This window comes from Lathyrus oleraceus, chromosome 6, assembly GCF_024323335.1.
Source record: "Lathyrus oleraceus cultivar Zhongwan6 chromosome 6, CAAS_Psat_ZW6_1.0, whole genome shotgun sequence".
NCBI lineage: Eukaryota > Viridiplantae > Streptophyta > Magnoliopsida > Fabales > Fabaceae > Lathyrus > Lathyrus oleraceus.
This window is the reverse complement of record NC_066584.1, coordinates 351,232,643-351,252,000: the sequence shown is the minus strand read 5'-3', so window position 1 is coordinate 351,252,000 and position 19,358 is coordinate 351,232,643. Positions and strand designations below refer to the sequence as shown.

Below are 19,358 nucleotides of genomic sequence, written 5' to 3'. Positions count from 1 at the left end.
GATCGCTTCATTTGGTTAAGAATTTTTCTCTGCAACTTTGGCCGGAATCTTTGGTCTCGTCGGAGAAGACAGTGGTGTACACCACTGTCCGTTTGCCAGTTTTGATCCAGGCCGTTGATGATGATTCCCAGATTGAATCAGGGCTCTTGGATCTTATGACTTTATTTAATAGTTTATGTTGCTCAGTTGACTTAGGTCCATGATGCGTGCGCATGCCATAGCCGTTTGATCTGCCAGATCATTTAATGATTTGAATCCAACGCGTGTGGTTTTTCCTATTTTCTGATTTAATCCATTTTATTTCTTTTATTTCATTTTACTTCAAAAAATCACATCTCTCTCATTTTAATTCCAAAAAATATGAGACCAGTTGCATTATTTCTATTTTAATTTCTAGTTTCTAAAAATGATTTTTAATATTTTTCATTTTATCATTTGATATTTTTTATGAATTTTCTCTTTTCTGGTTATTTTTAATTCATTTTAGTTAGTTTTCATCCAAAAAATACAAAAATATTTTCTTAACCTCTTTGAATGATGATGAATCTATGAAAAATATTCTCATCAATTTATTAATTTATTTGAGATTTATTTGAGATTTTAATTCAATTAGGCTATTCTTTATGCATTTTTAATTGATTAAAAATAGTTTCCGGTTTCTAAAAATGCTGAATTTTTTTGTCAAACTTTGTTTGACCTTGTTGAACTTAGGATGATCCATTTGGACTTTTCAAAGTTGATTTGAAATGGATTTGAAGTTTGACCTTTAATTGTTTATTATAGTTCAAGTACTATTTTAATTTTGAAAAATACCAAAAATATTTTATTTGTTTCTTGACTTCTAAGTTTCATTTTGCTTCTGTTTACTAGTGTCTGACCTTGATTCCATTTGTTTTTGGTCAATACAATTTGCTTATTTCATTTGAAGTTCAATTAATGTACATTCTTATCCATCTTCTTCTTCATCTTTTTTCTTTTTGATCAATGAGTTAAAGATTGGTGGTTAGCCTTGATGTATGTGAGGTTTAACCTTCCTTGATTAAAATCTAATTCATCTTGATCCAAAGATCAAGTGAATAGCTTTGCATTAAGGATATGTTGCTTCCTAATCAAGCATGAAAACCTAAATCAATACAAGATCATTTCTCACTTTCTTTTGGCATGGCAAGTTGTAGGAGCTTGATTCACTAATCAAGATCTCTAACTTGTGTTTGTTGCCTATATTTTATTGACCGACCTGAGATAGGTGTGACTACTACATTAGTCCACTTATGATTGCTTAACATAGCGCTAAATTTCCTTATGGCACACTAACACTAACTATTGACCATTAACATTTAATTCTTGCACTTTACATTAATGCAATTTAATATTCTTGTACATATTATTCATTTGCTTTTGCCCTTTTCTCATTTGAGCACATTGATCGGAAAAATAGAAAGTGTACTATTTTTACCGATGTAGTAATAAGGAGTTTTATTCCCAAGTATCGATCTCAGGGATTGTGTAGGAAATACTTATTTTACTTCTGATTCTATTTGAACAAAAACACAATGGTTTGGTTGGTTTTGGGAATTTATAACAATAAACACAAAAAGATAGTAAATAATAATTGATTAAGATGAAACATGCTAGGGTGAGTGATTGATTTAACTAGTTATTAATTCAAGTCAAGATTTCCTCAACACACATGAAACATTCAATTACCTAACCTCAGAATGTTCTTCCTTAAGTCCTTAATGAAGAAACTATTAAACTACCAATTCTTACTCAAATGTCCATTCAACTAATCATTGGTTTTAATCATAAATAATATCAAGGTTTATGGTGATTTACAAAAGTTCCTAGTCCTAGGTGATGCAATTATAAACCCAATTGTGTGAAAACCCTAACAATCACAATCCTGTTATTGATAGTCATAGATCTAATTGTATTTGTCCGATACAAATGCATAATAACATCACACAATTGAATTGAAATACGTAACATAGTAATAAGGAAATCCATGGGTAGAATTCATAACATCAAATCAAATCAGGACCACCCCCTAGCATTGGGGGGTTTAGCCTCTCATAGCATTCAAAGAAATCATAGTGTGGAAATTAAACATTACAAAGAATTAGGAGATTTTAATCTTCAAAGGTTGATGCCCTTGAATCTCGCCGTCTTCAAATCCTCCGTAGTAGCTATCTTCTCCAGTGCAATGTTTTTCTCGTACGTCCAAAAGTCCCTTTCTCTTTCTCTCCAAAGTCTTTTAATAGCCTCAGATGGTTTTTTCTCCTAGCAAAAAGTCCAAAATACCCTTAATGAACAGGGAAGATCCACACAACATAAAGTAAAATTTCTCAGCCGCGCCCATCAACACGGGCCGTGTGGATTCACACGGGTGCCCGTGTTGCTCTTCAAAAGTTGTATTTTTAGAGCAAGCTACAGAGGCATCAACACGGGCCGTGTGGATTCACACGGGTGCCCGTGTTAACCCTCTGTTTTACCTCTTTGAGTGCTCCTTTCCTGGCAAACAACACGGGCCGTGTTGATGTACACGAGGGCCCGTGTTGACCTGCTGCATCTTCATATTTTGGCCTTCCGGAGCATCCAACACTCAGCTATTAGTCCTTTTGAACCTATGCAACAACCTGCAACACTAACACTACCAAATCAAAGCATAAAAGAGACTTTTTGACACAAACATGTAACAAAATACAATGCAATAATAAACTAACGAAACACGTTAAATGACTTTTAAAACAACTAAAAACAACCACAAATCTTACCAGAGTGATGAAAATATGCCGGATAAAAGGTGGGAATTCAATGGAAATGGTGACCGATCACACATGTTTATGTTAATGCAATTTTCCTTTTGCTCACTTGAGCACATAATTGTGTATATACTATTGTGCTTGTGTTTTATTTTGATTGTTGTGATCCAAATGCAAAAATGGACATAAAGGACTTAGACTTTAGGACATTCCCTATGCAAAAATGGAGTGAAAAGGCCTTAATGTTGAAGATGAATTGGAAGGACCTAATCTCTAAACTCACTATTGTCCATTCCTTGTTTGTTTTATGGAACTTTTTGATGTGTGTGTTATTGTGCTAGGGATTCCCAAATTTGAGCCAAATTGAAGAACCATTGTCATGTGCATCTAAAGTGAGAGATACAAGATCCATTGGAAGATTCCTAAGAGCTTGCTTGATTGAATGATTTCTTGAGTATTTGCTTATTTGCTTGCTTATTCCAAAGGATGGGAGCTACTTGCATCATCACTATGATCTCAAGAAGTGAGCTCCATTTGTGGTCTTATTTCTCCTCTTTCATCTTTGTATGTTTAGGACTTAGCCATTCTTCTTCTTTCCTCCACTCTAACCCAAGCCAAAACTTTTTGTGCAAACATTAACATTTGCTTTCAAACATTAGAAACCTAAGCATTATGCTTTTGATTTTCAAACTTTCTTTTCATAACACTTATTTTGAATTGAATCCTAAGTCAACTTTGACCATATTTTGTAAATACTTTTCATTGGTAAATATAAGTCATTCAAATGTTTTATGGTTTCAATGGCCACTTCTTGCCAAAGCTTTTTTCATAACCCTTAGCTATTAGGTTTGAGTTATCCTTGAGGTTGATATAATACTCACCTATATCCTTAGTGATGGACAATGAGTCTTCCATGCTTATTATAGGGTTAACCCCTCACTAGCACGTTGAAGCTATCCTCACATGGTGGATTTGTGGTTTTAGGTTGAGTTTTCTCCCTTGGATAACAAAAACCCTTAAAGCTTTTGGACCAATCAATTCACCAACTTGTTTTGAGATTTTTACCCCGAACTACGAGGTTTTGATCCTAATCCTTTTTTAAGATGGTACGTAGGCAATGGGTTTATCCATTCAAACACAAAAATTGTAAATAATTTGTACATTCTCCTCTCATCCCCCCAATCATGTTTGCACAAATAATTTTTCACAAAATACTAACCTACCTTACGACAATTGTGAAAAGGGCTCCCTATGAGTACCTAGGATATTTTGGGTGCTTAAAACCTTCCCATTGCATAACCAACCCCCTTACCCAGATCTTTGACATTTTTATTAGTTTTTGATTCGATAAAACTTCTCGGTTTTTGTTCGCTTTCTAACCTTTCCTTTGGATAAATAGAAGTGCGGTGGTGACTCGAATTGTATGATTTACTTTTGATTTAGTCAATAAATCTAAAGGTAACGAATACCCCGCTACAGAACTGTGGCGACTCTGCTGGGGAAGGTATTTTCCTAGTGGGTTTTTCCTACTTTTCACATTTGTAGTATTGTTGTGTATATTATTTTGTGACATATTTTTTTGACCAAGCATAACTTTCTCAATTCTAATACAAATGGAACAAACTTTATATCTCTAGAAAGCTTGGAACAATAGGAAAAACTTTCATGTTGGAGAAATTTTCAAATGGAGCTTGCATCTTGATGGAAAATGGGCTTAAAGTGGATGCAACAATCATGAAAACTTGCCCTAAATGGAAAGTCAACTATTTCCAAATTTAGTAACTTTTCCAACTCCTGATTAAATGATGAATCCATGATCCAACCTTGATCAAATTTCACATGTAGGCTCCCTTAGGCATGGATTTTGAGATTCCACCCTCAAAATGTCAGGAGTTGACTTTTCTGGCCCCACAGTTGACTTTTCCCAAACTGTCTGATTCCCGATTCCATTGATCAATTGAGCACCTCTGGCTCAAATAAAGAGCTTATTTTTTGTATGTAGACCCTTATGGACATATGGAGGGCCATGGAAAATAGTTTCACCCAAGGAATCAGAAATAAACTGATTTTATACCAATCTCTAGTTTTAGGGCAAAATGATCAAGAACTGATTGCACTGATTGCCAATGGATCTTTCTAGGATAATTGTGAATCTTCTTAGGCCAAGATGCCTCTCTAATCATGACATGAATAAGCCCCCTTTACTTCCAACCAAACATTGCCTGTTGCAGATAGCCATGAAACCCTAATTTCTGATTAAATCCAGATGCACACTCTGGGAGCTCTGAATCCTCCACTGATGAACTGAGGACCATAACAAGACACTTGGACCTCCTTGAGACCCTTGAGACTTGTATGCTTGGAGAATGAAGTCCAATTCTTAATCTTGCTTTGTGTGGGCTCCTTTTGTTAAGGAGTGATCAATCAAAACCTGATTTCCATGTCACTAATGCAGTATGCAATGAGTATGACCTAGTATGATGCTAATGCAATGTGAAACACAATCCCATGCCTCTAGGAAAAATGAAAGGGTAAATTTTGGGGTATTACAATATTCAAAATGGATCCAATCAAGTATATCTTTGAGAAGCCTGCTTTAACTAGGAGGATTGCCCATTTGCAGATGCTGTTGTCTGAGTATGATATTGAGTATCGAGCTCAGAAAGCTATTAAAGGTAGTATCTTGGCTGACCACTTGGCACATCAACCAATTGAGGATTATCAGCCAGTTCAGTACGACTTCCCAGATGAGGAGATTCTGTATTTGAAAATGAAAGATTGCGACGAGCCTACGCTCGATGAAGGGCCAGAGCCTGGTTCTTGATGGAGCATGGTGTTTGATGGCGATGTAAATCAATATGGAAATGGTATTGGGGCAATGATTATTACTCCTCAGGGCACACATTTTCCTTTTACAGCAAGGCTAACTTTCAAATGCACGAATAATATGGCGGAGTATGAGGCCTGTATTATGGGTTTAGAAGAGTGTATTGATCTTAGGATCAAGCATCTTGATGTTTATGGTGATTTGGCCCTTGTTGTTAATCAAATTAAGGGTGAATGGGAGACGAATCAGCCTGGCCTCATCCCATACAGAGATTATGCGAGGAGGATTTCAACGTTCCTTACTGAGGTTGACTTCCATCGTATTCCTCGAGATGAGAATCGGATGGCAGATGCGCTTGTTACACTTGCTTCAATGATTGTGGTAAGACTCTGGAATGAAGTCCCCAATATTATTGTGATACGCTTGGATAGACCAACTCATGTCTTTGCAGTAGAAGAAGTAAAAGATGATAAGCCATGGTATTATGACATCAAATGTTTTCTTCAGAGTCAAATTTACCCGCCTGGGGCATCTATTAAAGATAAGAAGACTTTGAGGAGATTATCTGGCAGCTTCTACCTCAATGGCGAAGTGCTTTATAAGAGGAACTTTGATATGGTTTTGCTCAGATGCGTGGATAGACACGAAGCAGACCTATTGGTGACTGAAGTCCATGAGGGTTCATTTGGTACTCATTCCAATGGACATGCCATGGCGAAAAAGATGTTGAGAGCAGGCTACTATTGGCTGACAATGGAGTCTGACTGCTGCAAATATGTGAAGAAATGCCACAAGTGTCAGATCTATGCGGATAAGATTCATATTCCTCTGACACTTCTGAATGTGATTTCATCACCATGGCCTTTCTCCATGTGGAGAATTGACATGATTGGCATGATAGAGCCAAAGGCATCCAATGGTCACAAATTTATTCTCGTAGTAATTGATTACTTCACCAAGTGGGTTGAAGCGGCATCGTATGCAAACGTGACCAGGCAGGTGGTTGTGAAGTTTATCAAGAATCAACTCATATGCCATTATGGTGTGCCAGATAAGATCATTACTGATAATGGATCTAACTTGAACAACAAGATGATGAAAGAGCTGTGTAGCGAGTTCAAGATTGCACATCATAATTCTTCTCCTTATAGACCCAAGATGAATGAGGCTGTTGAAGCTGCTAATAAGAACATCAAGAAGATTATCCAGAAGATGGTTGTTACGTACAAAGATTGGCATGAGATACTGCCATTTGCTTTGCATGGATATCGTACATCTGTCCGCACTTCAACAGGGGCAACCCCTTTCTCTCTTGTTTATGGAATGGAGGTTGTGCTCCCAGTAGAGGTGGAGATCCCGTCAATGAGAGTCTTGATGAAAGCCAAGTTGACTGAGGCTGAATGGGTTTAGAGTCGTTATGATCAATTGAATTTGATTGAAGAGAAGAGATTAACTTCCATGTGCCATGGTTAGTTATATCAGCAAAGGATGAAGAAAGCCTTTGATAAGAAGGTAAAACCTCGTGTGTTGCGAGAGGGTGACCTTGTGCTCAAGAAAGTCTTGTCTTTCCCGCCCGATTCCAGGGGCAAGTGGACTCCAAACTATGAAGGTCCATATGTTGTTAAGAGAGCCTTTTCAGGCGGTGCTTTGATACTTACAACTATGGATGGGGAGGATTTCACTCGTCCTGTGAATTCAGATGCAGTAAAGAAATACTTCGCCTAAAAGAAAAATAGAATAGCTCGTTAAGTTGAAAACCTGAAAGGGCGGCTTAGGCAAAAATGAGCGTCTCGGTGGATTGAAAACCCGAAAGGGCGATCCAGGAAAAAGTTAGAGACATAAAAAATGAATATGTATCCCGCTAGATTGAGTACCTCACCCTGGGGAAATCTAGGTAAAAATTGGGGATTTGGCAAGTAACTGCATCCTGACAAGACTTTGTTCTACAGTCGTCATTTGTCAAAGATTCTCGCTCAGTCATCGTCAACTGAAGCTTCAAATACATTGGATTCAGAGTTGGTGGAGAAATGGTCATTATGTTCAATGTAGCCCTTTTCCAATATATATCACCAATTTTCAAATTTGTAAAGATCCATGGAGTCTTGCCATTTGCAGACTACCATTCCATCAAATAAATTTGAGCCTTTATCCAATTCTTTGCACTCGTATTTGTTTTTGTTCAACAAATATTTTGCATGTTTTAATTGACAAATATCATTGTTTTGAATAAATAAAAAATTTCACAAATTGTTTTAAAACAAAGTGAACATTCACAATGACAAAAAGGATAATTGGGGCATCTTCAGTGCTCTCCCAAGGATAGTATGATCTCCAAAAGGGTAAGACATTTGTTCATATTCCCAGCATACTTGTATCCTCTTCATTATCTCTCAGGTTATCTCCTCCGCGAGCGCAGAAGAAAGTTAAGCATCGCCAAGTCCCCTAGAGAGTCTGGAGCCTTGGTCCCATTTCGTTGGGAGGAGTATATCTCTAACATCCCACCAAATCTCCAGAGAGTTTGGAGTTTGGCCTTAATCTTCTAACCCCTCAGTGAGGCTGGATCTAGCATATGTGTTATCAATTATATGGTTGTCATCCCTTGGGTGGATAGACCTAAACTCCCTTATAAATTGATAAATTGATATGCTATCTTTTCGAGGAAGTTGGTATTCCCTCATTCAGATTGGAATTCTCCCGTAGAGTGAGCAGGAAATCCTCAGCATGAGTGGAATTCTCAACAATTTGGTTTGTAGCTTTCCCCCCGTGGATTCGCCTACATGAATATCTAGCAGGTTTGACTTTGTTCATCCTCAGCAGGGTTGATCCCATTTCAGCTCCTCAGTATGACCACCAAGCAGGATATCGCCAGCTGATCACCTACAGGTAGTTCCTGGTTCAGTCCTCAACAGTGTTTCCCTAGAACTTGTCTGTTGTTTCCTCCTGAGCAGAGCGGGTGACATAAATGTTTATCTTTCCATCCCCAGTGGAGTAGTGTGTCTCTTCTCCTTGGCAGAGATGATTTATCCAGCAGTACAAGGAATTGTGTTGGTTTCAAAACTTTTGATCGGTGGTTGTTCCCCACAGAGTTTCATCCTTCCCCTGGATAATTTTCCCAGTAGAGTTGCTTCTACGACAGGTCGTATTCATGTTCGGTTCCCCAGCCAAGACTTTGCCTAATTTCAGATTGGCGTTGGAACTTCTGAAGAAGATGTGTTGATTCCTTCCCAGCGGAGTGACTGGTTCTCCTTCCCTCGCAGAGATCATTTATTTCCTGGTATCTGTTACCCCCATCAGAGTGGGAGTCTCCCTAGTGGGCCTGGATTTCTCTTTCGAAACGTAGTACCAGATGTTTGTCCATTGATTCCTGGACCTGGTTGTGTTAGATATGTCTGTTTGTCAGCATTATCATACATAAACCACACATATACATACATAATTATAACATTCAGATATTCATGTCGCATTCTTTGCCATATATCTTTGTTTGTTGTCTCCTGCTATTTGGTGATATATACTTCCCCAAGCAGAGGTTGGTGTTTGATCTCTCCATATAAGAGTCAGCCCCATAGGCAGAAAGTGTCTACCCTTTCTTCCATATTCCCCACTGAGTTATGTCCTCATGGATGATTATTATTTCTGTTTCCTCCTAAAATATGTATTGGGATGGAATTCATCCCCTGAGTTATATCCTCATTGGGCTGAGTCTTGTTCATTGTGTCTCTCTAGTTCGTTCCTAGATTGACTCCTCTTGTTATTGCCTTTTGCACTTCCCCGTAGTTTAGATGATTGTTCAGTAACCAGTAATTGTCCATCTTTTTCCCGGCGAAGTCTGTGGCCTTCTACCCTCATACCGGTAGTCGTAAGTCCTATCTTTGTGATTTTCTACCCTCATATCGGTAGTTGTAAACCCCAATTTTATCCCCTTGTAGAGTTAACCTGGATTTTGTTCATCCTAACCGATGGCGGTTACTCTTCTGTGGTTTTCTACCCAGTAACCGGTAGATGTAATCCCCTCTTCGTTGGTTATCTTTATCCAATATTCGGTATCGATATTCCTTCACCTTTTGAGTATATCTCCCAGTAACCAATGATATATCTCTTGGATAATTGCTCTGATAAAACAATGTATCCCCGGCGAGACATCTTTCATTCACCCCTTTTTGCTGGTGATGTTCGTTTCTCCCCTTTGATTGGTCATCATTTTATACCCGGTATTCGGTATCCCGATGTCCTTTCTTTTCGGTCTATTTATCCTTTATTAACCCAGTAACCGGTTGTGGATAATCTTCTATGCGAGTATGTTATCTACGTTCTGACGGTAATAGATAATATATCTCATGCACTCTTCAGTCGAAGTCTTTTTCTTTCCCTGTTGAGTAAGATTCGTGTTTCCTTATGGAATCGAATGTCCATCCTATAATCGAGTTTGCTTTTTCAGCCCTCCTTTTTGGATGACGAGTGTCTTGGTTATGTTCCCAATTCACGCCTGGTTGGTCACCTATTATATGCCCAGTAACCGGTATCCCTGGTGTTCCTTCCCTTCTGCTCCCTATTATGACTTTTTGTCCCCTGTGGAGTCAGATTTTCCTGAGTTGAAATATACCTTTTTAGGTCTTCCTCGGGTCTTGGATGATTGATATCACTCACCCTTATACCGGTCTTAGATATTCATTCTCCCCGAGCATGTTATTTTCTCACCCTTATACCGGTGTTTGATCACATGTCTCTTTGAGCTTATTACCCAATAGCAGGTAATACCTCAGTTGCTTTTTCCTTAGTTGAGTCCTCTTTGGACATTCCCCATTGGAGTCCCTTGATGAATTTTCCCAACCTGAGTCTGGATTTTTATCCGAAGTATCCATTGCGGATAGTTTTGCTGTATTGGCATATTCCCCAATACATGCATCGTTGCGTTAGATCGAGTCCTTCCATTGATTTATTTTCATGGAATCCTTTCGTGTCTCCCAACAAGTTTCAAGTCGTGACCTGCTCACGCATTCTATTCCCCTTTATTCCCCATCAGAGTCCCCAGAGTCTCTGTCCCATTTATGAGTGTATTACTCCTATGGATTTTCAGTTTCCTCTGATTTCTTTTTCCTTTGTGGACATATATCTCCACAGAGTACTACCTTTTGCATACATACATTTGCATCATGAGGTCTCTTAGGGACCAAAATTCGTCTCTTTGTTATTATTTAAGCCCATTCTACCTCGTCGAGACGAAGATTTTAACCTTCACTTCTCCGACTAGAATGACCTTAAATAGGGGCATCTGTAAGACACTAATTTTGACCCTAAGATCCCTCATGGCATCATATAACATTGCATTTGTATCTTGCCTCAACGATCATAGCATCCTGGCTCCTTAACCTTTGGGTGGGAACACTTGTGAGTTGGTTTGAGATCACCAAGCATGATTGAATTGTATATTATTGCTTTTCTTATTTTGTTCAATAACAAAAAGCACAAAAATATGTCACTAACATCTTTGTTTTGTAGTTTGAGCAATCATTAGATCTGAGGCTCCTAGGAGACCCTATGCTCAAAGATATGGCCAGGTGAAAGTGAAAGCAAGCATGACAATGGTTCACAAAGCTCTCAATCATCATATATGCCTCCCAAGTATCTTAATTTGTCAATTTGATCAAAGCAAACCAAAGGTCTTGAGGGTTGTTTCTCAAGGAAACCCTAATTCATCTGTGCATCAACTGTGCCTTGCTCATGAAGCAACCTCAACCCATGATCAAATACAATCAAGGGAAGTTCTCTAATTCATCATTTCATGCATATTTGAGCTTATTTGAGTGTCCTCAATCATCAATTCATCAAGATTTGAAGTTTGGACTTGAGAAGTTGATCAGTCAATTCATCTGACTATTTTGAAATCCACTGAGACCTAACTTTTAATGTGTGTGTCAAATGGAGATGACCCTAAGAGAAAAAATGTTCTTAAGAACCATATGAACAACTTTCATGTTCATCAAAAATTTAAGCTTGGAAAGGTATCATCCATTTCAAAACATTATAGGTCATTTTGACTGAAACCCTAATTTATGGTCAACTTCCCAAGGACATAACTCATTCATTTTTTATGATTTTTAGGTGGGATCAAATGAATTGGAAAGTTTAAGATGTATAATTAATTTGTTATGTTGAACAAATTTTCATAATCCTAAAATAAATACATGTGATAATGCAAAACATTATAGGTCACTTTGGACCAAAGGCATTGAAATGTGAAAAAGTCCAACTTCAAGTGCCCATAACTTTCTCATACAAAATCCAAATGATGCAAAATTTGAGTCTAAATTGATTATATTGAAAAGATATACAACGTTTATGTTGAAGATTTTGTCATTTGGAGCTTGCACTATTGAAACATAAGGGCTTGAAGTTGGCCCATTTTGGAAATTTTCACATACACATGTTTTGCACATTGAACTTTATGACCAATTTTCACTAATTTCCCATTTCCAAATGAAGTTTTGTCCAACATAACAAATGATCCTCATGTCAAGAGATTTCCAACCATTACCCACAAGGCCATGCTTTATTTTTGGAAGAGACATTTTCGAAGAGAAGAAAGTTTTGGTGCATTTTTAGAAACCATGTCAAATATGTGTGTACAAGCCAATTGCATCAATTCTGCACGTCCACTTTAACTCAGTGTGATATCAGCACTCATTTGCAATAAGATTTGGGCCCTCCATGTGCCTGTACAGGCCCATGCATGGAGGCCCTCTTCATTCATGCACATGAAATGCTCATGCTTGCCTTTGCCTATTGCTATAAATAAGAGTGCTAGGCTTCATAATTCAACAACCTGAAGGCACCTGTTATGCTGCAAAACTCCCTCCATAGCCATACCTAAAGGAATTCACTCTTTCATTTCAAAATTTCAGATCTGATTTTCAACTTCATTAGTTGATTATCAGACTCAAAATTCCTTGGCCTTGCTTCATCTTCATCTCTAGATCCACTACGCCAAAAATAACTTTTAACAGCGCATCTTAGACAGCGCTTTTAAAAGAAAGCGCTGTCTAAGGTTAAAATTAAAATAAAACACGGAAAATGTTCCAAAAAAATAATGAAAGCGCTGTCTAAGGGGGGGTCTTAGACAGCGCTTTCTAAAAGCGCTGTCTAAGACCCCCCCTTAGACAGCGCTTTTAGAAAGCGCTTTTAAATATAGACCTTAGTCAGCGCTTTTGATAAAGCGCTGTCTAAAGTCTTTAAATTAAAAAAAAAATTAAAACCAAAAGCGCTGTCTAAAGTCTTTATTCCCTCCATGTCACGAAAAAAAAGTTATTCCCTCCCAAATCCTAAAAATCCTACATTCTTCTCCCAAACCCTCAATCAGAGCTTGCTTCTCTTTCTCCCAAATCCACTCCCCCTTCTTCCAACCCTCAATCAGAGCTTGTTTATCCTGTGTGAAAGATTCTTCCCCTAAACCCCATTATATGTGCGAAAATGGGATCCGAAGCTATGGTTCCAGAATGGGCATCGGAGCCTTGCATAATGGGAATCGACGAAGCCGGAAGAGGTCCCGTTCTTGGTCCTATGGTCTATGGCTGTTTATACTGTCCTCTCTCCTACAAGAAAACCCTAGCTACTTTGAGTTTCGCCGGTACTTTCTCAATCAACTTCATTCTCTTTTTTTTCTGATTATTTTATAATCAATTAAATTGGCACCAATGATATTTTGTGTTATTTAATCGTAAGTAAATATTTGGTTTTGGTTACAACCAATCTTCGACGGTGCCCCTAAGTAAGTAATTTTTGTTGTTTGGCATTACTGTATTTTAGTTTCATGAATCAGAAATCTTAAAGTTCTCTTCCAAACTCATTTTCAACATAAATAGGTTGGTGAGGATGAATTTGGATATATGCTTGCTGATATACTCAAGGAAAATAATGTAAACAACCAAGGGATGCGTTTTGACCCTGGTGCACGTACTGCCTTAGCATTTGTTACACTGAGGAGTGACGGAGAGCGAGAGTTCATGTTTTATCGTAATCCCAGTGCTGATATGCTGCTCCAAGAAGATGAACTAGACTTGGACTTAATCAGAAAGGTGAAAATTAAAACTTCAAAACATTGGTCGAGTCTATGTTCTTCCAACGTTTTCCACTTTAACTCTACCTAATTCATATATTATTGTTGTAAAATTCTTCTGTTATTTATTTCTGGCAGGCCAAGATCTTTCATTACGGGTCGATCAGTCTTATAACAGAACCATGCAAATCGGCACATATAGCTGCTGCAAAGGCAGCAAAAGATGCCGGCGTATTTCTGTCTTATGACCCTAACCTGCGGCTTCCTTTATGGCCTTCTGCAGATAGTGCTAGAGAAGGGATTCTGAGTATATGGGAGACTGCAGATATCATCAAGGTTCTTTTATTCTTTAGTTTCCATTTTCTTGTTCCGTTCCATTGTTTAGAATACGAATTACAGGGTTATGTCAATACCTTCTCTAACAAAACCAATCTGATAATTGTATTTTCAGATAAGTGAAGAAGAGATTTCATTTCTTACAAATGGTGAAAATCCATACGATGACGCCGTTGTACGAAAACTTTTCCATCCAAACCTCAAGCTACTGCTTGTTACTGAAGGTTCAGAAGGCTGCAGATATTACACCAAGGTATGCCTTCCAAAAACCCTACTCCTTCCGGCCATTGCATTTGATAAATCACTTCTTGTTAGTCTGTTTTATACTGCTCTCCCTTTTATAAATTGTTCGGCTTGTTAATATAATCTATTATGCAACATTTTTTCCATCTCTTTTATAAGCTCGTGAGCTATTTATACTTTGGAGATAAAGCTGCAATACAAATGATTGCATGTTGTTTTGCAACTATATGCTCCTAAATAGAAGATTCCATGTTGTATTTGAAATATGATTTGCTTGTTTTTATGGAACCTTGCATCCCATTTGGCATTGTGTGTGTAGACATCTGGTGATTCTGCTGAGAAACTTGGCCTTCTTTGTTGGGGTAGCACAATTTGTTGGGTAGTAATGACATAATTAAAGTCCACCAAGTTATGACACTAAAGACGCCTATCCATTTTGCTTCTAATCTGTCTATAGATTTCTTATCCCTTATGCTAATTAACATTTAAGTTTTTTTTTCTAGTTCTACAAGTCTTCATATATGTTTTTTCGCTTTCTATTAGAATAATGTTTCTCATTTCATTTTCTTAACGTATGTTGTGTTCCAGGAAGAATACTATTGGCCAGTATGAGAGTCACACTGCTTTTACTCTTCCGGGACTGTATAGAGTTGTCCACGGCATTGATGTTTTTGATCCCAAGTTCAACATTGTCTCTCCTGGAGCAGATATGACAATATATTTTCCATACTCTGATAAGGAGAAAAGACTCACGGCCCTACACAGTTCAATTGAAAAGCTATTATACGGTACCGAGCAGACCGATGAGTACATGTGAGTCAATTGCAGTTGCAGAAATATTTAATTTAGGTTATTTATGCCTATAACAATCCATTATGTTATCTGTTATGCATCATGCTAAAAATGTATGGTCTATTAGCTTCCACTTTACAGTCCTTGCTCATTATTCAGTACCAATGCCATGTTTAAAATCACACCATGATCTTCACGTGTTTATTTATCACAAGGGATATAATATCTAAAGTTGTTGGTAAGAACTGTTGAGAAGCATGCCACATTTTTCAGATATCATTGTGACAGTAAGCAATCATTTTGGTTCTTAAATATGTGCGGCGTTGTCACTGTAGTCCTGTAATGTATCAAAATTGCAAAAACATACCCAAATGCATCTTTCGTTAGTCAATATGGTCCTCCTATGTGTCTTTTGTTTGATAGTTTGGTCATCCAATGCATCTTGTGATAGTCAATTTGATCCATAATATTACTAACAAAAGACACTTGGAAATGTTTTGTAATTTTGATACATTAAGAGACTATAGTGACAATGTCTGACACATTAAGGACTAAAATGGCTAACTACGCAAAATGTGATTATAACAGTTAATGAGTTTATCTTTGTCTCTATGTGGCAGCGGTTCACTGACAGACCGGTCAAAGCCTATAATTTTCTCCATGGCAAGGCTAGACAGAGTTAAAAACATAACTGGTTTGGTAGAAAGCTATGCTAAGAACAGCAAATTGAGGGAACTTGTCAACCTTGTGGTAGTAGCTGGTTATATTGATGTCAAAAAGTCCAGTGACAGAGAAGAAATTGAAGAGATTGAGAAGATGCATGATCTCATGAAGCAATACAATTTGAATGGCGAGTTTCGATGGATTACTGCCCAAACAAATAGAGCACGTAACGGGGAGCTGTATCGCTACATAGCAGATACAAAAGGCGCTTTCGTTCAGGTATTATGCGAACGATTACTGTTTGATCCATCATTCAAGCATCATTTGTAACTCTCATCTCTTGCTGCAGCCTGCTTTCTATGAAGCTTTTGGACTTACAGTTGTGGAGGCCATGACTTGTGGACTCCCTACGTTTGCTACTAACCATGGTGGTCCTGCTGAGATCATCGAGCATGGTGTATCGGGATTCCATATTGATCCTTATCATCCCGACCAAGCATCAGAGCTATTGGTTGATTTTTTCCAACGATGTAAGGAGGACCCAAATCACTGGAATAAAGTATCCGATGGTGGCCTTCAAAGAATATACGAAAGGTCAGTTACTTTTTTATAAAAGTTGATTGCTTTTGATATTGATACTAAAATGCTAAGAAAATAATAATCAGGTACACATGGAAGATTTATTCTGAAAGGCTTATGACCTTGGCTGGAGTTTATAGTTTCTGGAAATATGTTTCCAAACTAGAGAGACGCGAAACTCGGCGATATCTTGAGATGTTCTACATTCTTAAGTTCCGTGATTTGGTAAGTGATATTACAATTTACATCTACTCCCCTGTTGGGATGCTAAATTTTATCATCTCTATATGCAGTACCGATATTTCAGATTATCAAGTGTAGTAGAAACAAATGATAGTTGTACTAGCATTGATCTCAAATTTGTGGTTTTCAACTTTTTTTTCCAGGCAAATTCTGTTCCAATAGCAAAGGATGATGCAAATTAACCTGTCCTGCTGGGGCATGGCTGCTTTATGTTTTTATCAAAGTTTGATAGAAGACAATAAGAAATAAGAGTCTTGTATGTATATAAAAGTCTGCTTCTTGTGTTGTAAATTAATATGTTTCTGAAGACTTAGGAGTTCATGGAAGCATGCCTATGTTAGCTTTTATTATATCAGAAATGCTGATAGCAGTTGTCAAAATATCGGTTTAATTTTGGGACTTGCCGCTTCAAGTCTGTAAAAGCGCTGGTATAGCCCACCCTATGCCAGCGCTTTTTTACACTATATTTTGTTGAATTAACCACCTAAGCCAGCGCTTTTTTAATAAAAGCGCTGGCATAGGGGGGGTTTAGACAGCGCTTTTTCAGTAAAAGCGCTGTCTAAACCCCCCCTATGCCAGCGCTTTTTTAGTTAATTTCAACATGAAATTAACTAAAAAAGCGCTGGCATAGGGGGGTTTTAGACAGCGCTTTTACTGAAAAAGCGCTGTCTAAACCCCCCTATGCCAGCGCTTTTTTAGTAAATTAAGCGCTGTCTAAGACCTATACCAGCGCCAGTATAGCCAGCGCTTTTAAGCGCTGTCTAATGTCAAAAAAAGCGCTGTCTAATCCCTTGTTTGGCATAGTGATCACACTGCAATCAATAGCTAAGAGGAATTGTGCTTTCCAGATCCACATTTCAGAGGTGGATGTTCAAACTTTTCTTCTTCGAAACACACTGATTATTGCTTGTTTCTTGCATTTATTGGTTTGGCTGAAGTCCTCTCATCATAGGCAATTGAACTATGCTTTTAATTTTGAGAATCCATTGAGTTCAAGTTGAACACCATCATTTTCCACCTCTGATTTCTCTTCCCATGGAGATCTAGAGTGAAAATAAATGGTACAAGGGTGATGTACATCACCCCAACTTTCCATTGATGTATAGATCGCTTCAGTTGGTTAAGAATTTTTCTCTGCAACTTTGGTCGGAATCTCTGGTCTCGTCGGAGAAGACGGTGGTGTACACCACCGTCCGTTTGCCAGTTTTGATCCAGGCCGTTGATGATGATTCCCAGATTGAATCAGGGCTCTTGGATCTTATGAATTTATTTAATAGTTTATGTTGCTCAGTTGACTTAGGTCCATGATGCGCGCGCATGCCACAGCCGTTTGATCTGTCAGATCATTTAATGAATTGAATCCAACGCGTGTGGTTTTTCCTATTTTCTGATTTAATCCATTTTATTTCTTTTATTTCATTTTACTTCAAAAAATCATATCTCTCTCATTTTAATTCCAAAAAAAATGAGACCAATTGCATTATTTCTATTTTAATTTCAAGTTTCTAAAAATGATTTTTAATATTTTTCATTTTATCATTTGATATTTTTTATGAATTTTCTCTTTTTTGGTTATTTTTAATTCATTTTAATTAGTTTTCAACATCCAAAAAATACAAAAATATTTTCTTAACCTCTTTGAATGATGATGAATCTATAAAAAATATTCTCATCAATTTATTAATTGATTTGACATTTATTTGAGATTTTAATTCAATTAGGCTATTCTTTATGCATTTTTAATTGATTAAAAATAGTTTTTGGTTTCTAAAAATGCTGAAATTTTTTCTCAAACTTTGTTTGACCTTGTTGAACTTAGGATAATCCATTTGGACTTTTCAAAGTTGATTTGAAATGGATTTGAAGTTTGACCTTTAATTGTGTATTTTAATTCAAGTACTATTTTAATTTTGAAAAATACCAAAAATATTTTATTTGTTTCTTGACTTCTAAGTTTCATTTTGCTTCTGTTTACTAGTGTTTGACCTTGATTCCATTTGTTTTTGGTCAATGCAATTTGCTTATTTCATTTGAAGTTCAATTAATGTACATTCTTATCCATCTTCTTCTTCATCTTTTTTCTTTTTGGTCAATGGGTTAAAGATTAGTGGTTAGTCTTGATGTATGGGAGGTTTAACCTTCCTTGATTCAAATCCTAATTCATCTTGATCCAAAGATCAAGTGAATGGCTTTGCATTAAGGATAGGTTGCTTCCTAATCAAGCATGAAAACCTAAATCAATACAAGATCATTTCTCACTTTCTTTTGGCATGGCAAGTTGTAGGAGCTTGATTCACTAATCAAGATCTCTAACTTGTGTTTGTTGCCTATATTTTATTGACCGACCTCAGATAGGTGTGACTACTACATTAGTCCACTTACGATTGCTTAACATAGTGCTAAATTGCCTTATGACACACTAACACTAACTATTGACCATTAACATTTAATTCTTGCACTTTACATTAATGCAATTTAATATTCTTGTACATATTATTCATTTGCTTTTGCCCTTTGCTCATTTGAGCACATGTTTATGTTAATGCAATTTGCCTTTTGCTCACTTGATCACATCATTGTGTATATATTATCGTGCTTGTGTTTTGTTTTGATTGTTGTGAACCAAATGCAAAAATGGACAAAAAGGACTTAGACTTTAGGACATTCCCTATGCAAAAATGGAGTGAAAAGGCCTTAATGTTGAAGATGAATTGGAAGGACCTAATCTCTAAACTCACTCTTGTCCATTCCTTGTTTGTTTTATGGAACTTTTTGATGTGTGTGTTCTTGTGCTAGGGATTCCCAAATTTGAGCCAAATTGAAGAACCATTGTCATGTGCATCTAAAGTGAGAGATACAA

General features: G+C 37.2%; 2 protein-coding genes across 2 annotated transcripts; both read left to right on the top strand.

Annotated features, from left to right (window-relative positions):
- Positions 1-13,429: 13,429 nt before the first annotated feature.
- LOC127095590 (probable fructokinase-6, chloroplastic) lies at positions 13,430-14,769 on the top strand. Its single transcript, XM_051034260.1, has 4 exons — positions 13,430-13,661; positions 13,781-13,978; positions 14,094-14,231; positions 14,725-14,769. The coding sequence occupies exons 1-4, from the start codon at positions 13,473-13,475 to the stop codon at positions 14,767-14,769; spliced, it is 570 nt and encodes a 189-aa protein (XP_050890217.1). The 5' UTR covers positions 13,430-13,472.
- On the top strand, positions 14,769-16,719 carry LOC127097508 (sucrose synthase 2-like). Its single transcript, XM_051036005.1, has 5 exons — positions 14,769-15,034; positions 15,634-15,955; positions 16,026-16,270; positions 16,342-16,480; positions 16,642-16,719. The coding sequence occupies exons 1-5, from the start codon at positions 14,796-14,798 to the stop codon at positions 16,678-16,680; spliced, it is 984 nt and encodes a 327-aa protein (XP_050891962.1). The 5' UTR covers positions 14,769-14,795; the 3' UTR covers positions 16,681-16,719.
- Positions 16,720-19,358: the final 2,639 nt, after the last annotated feature.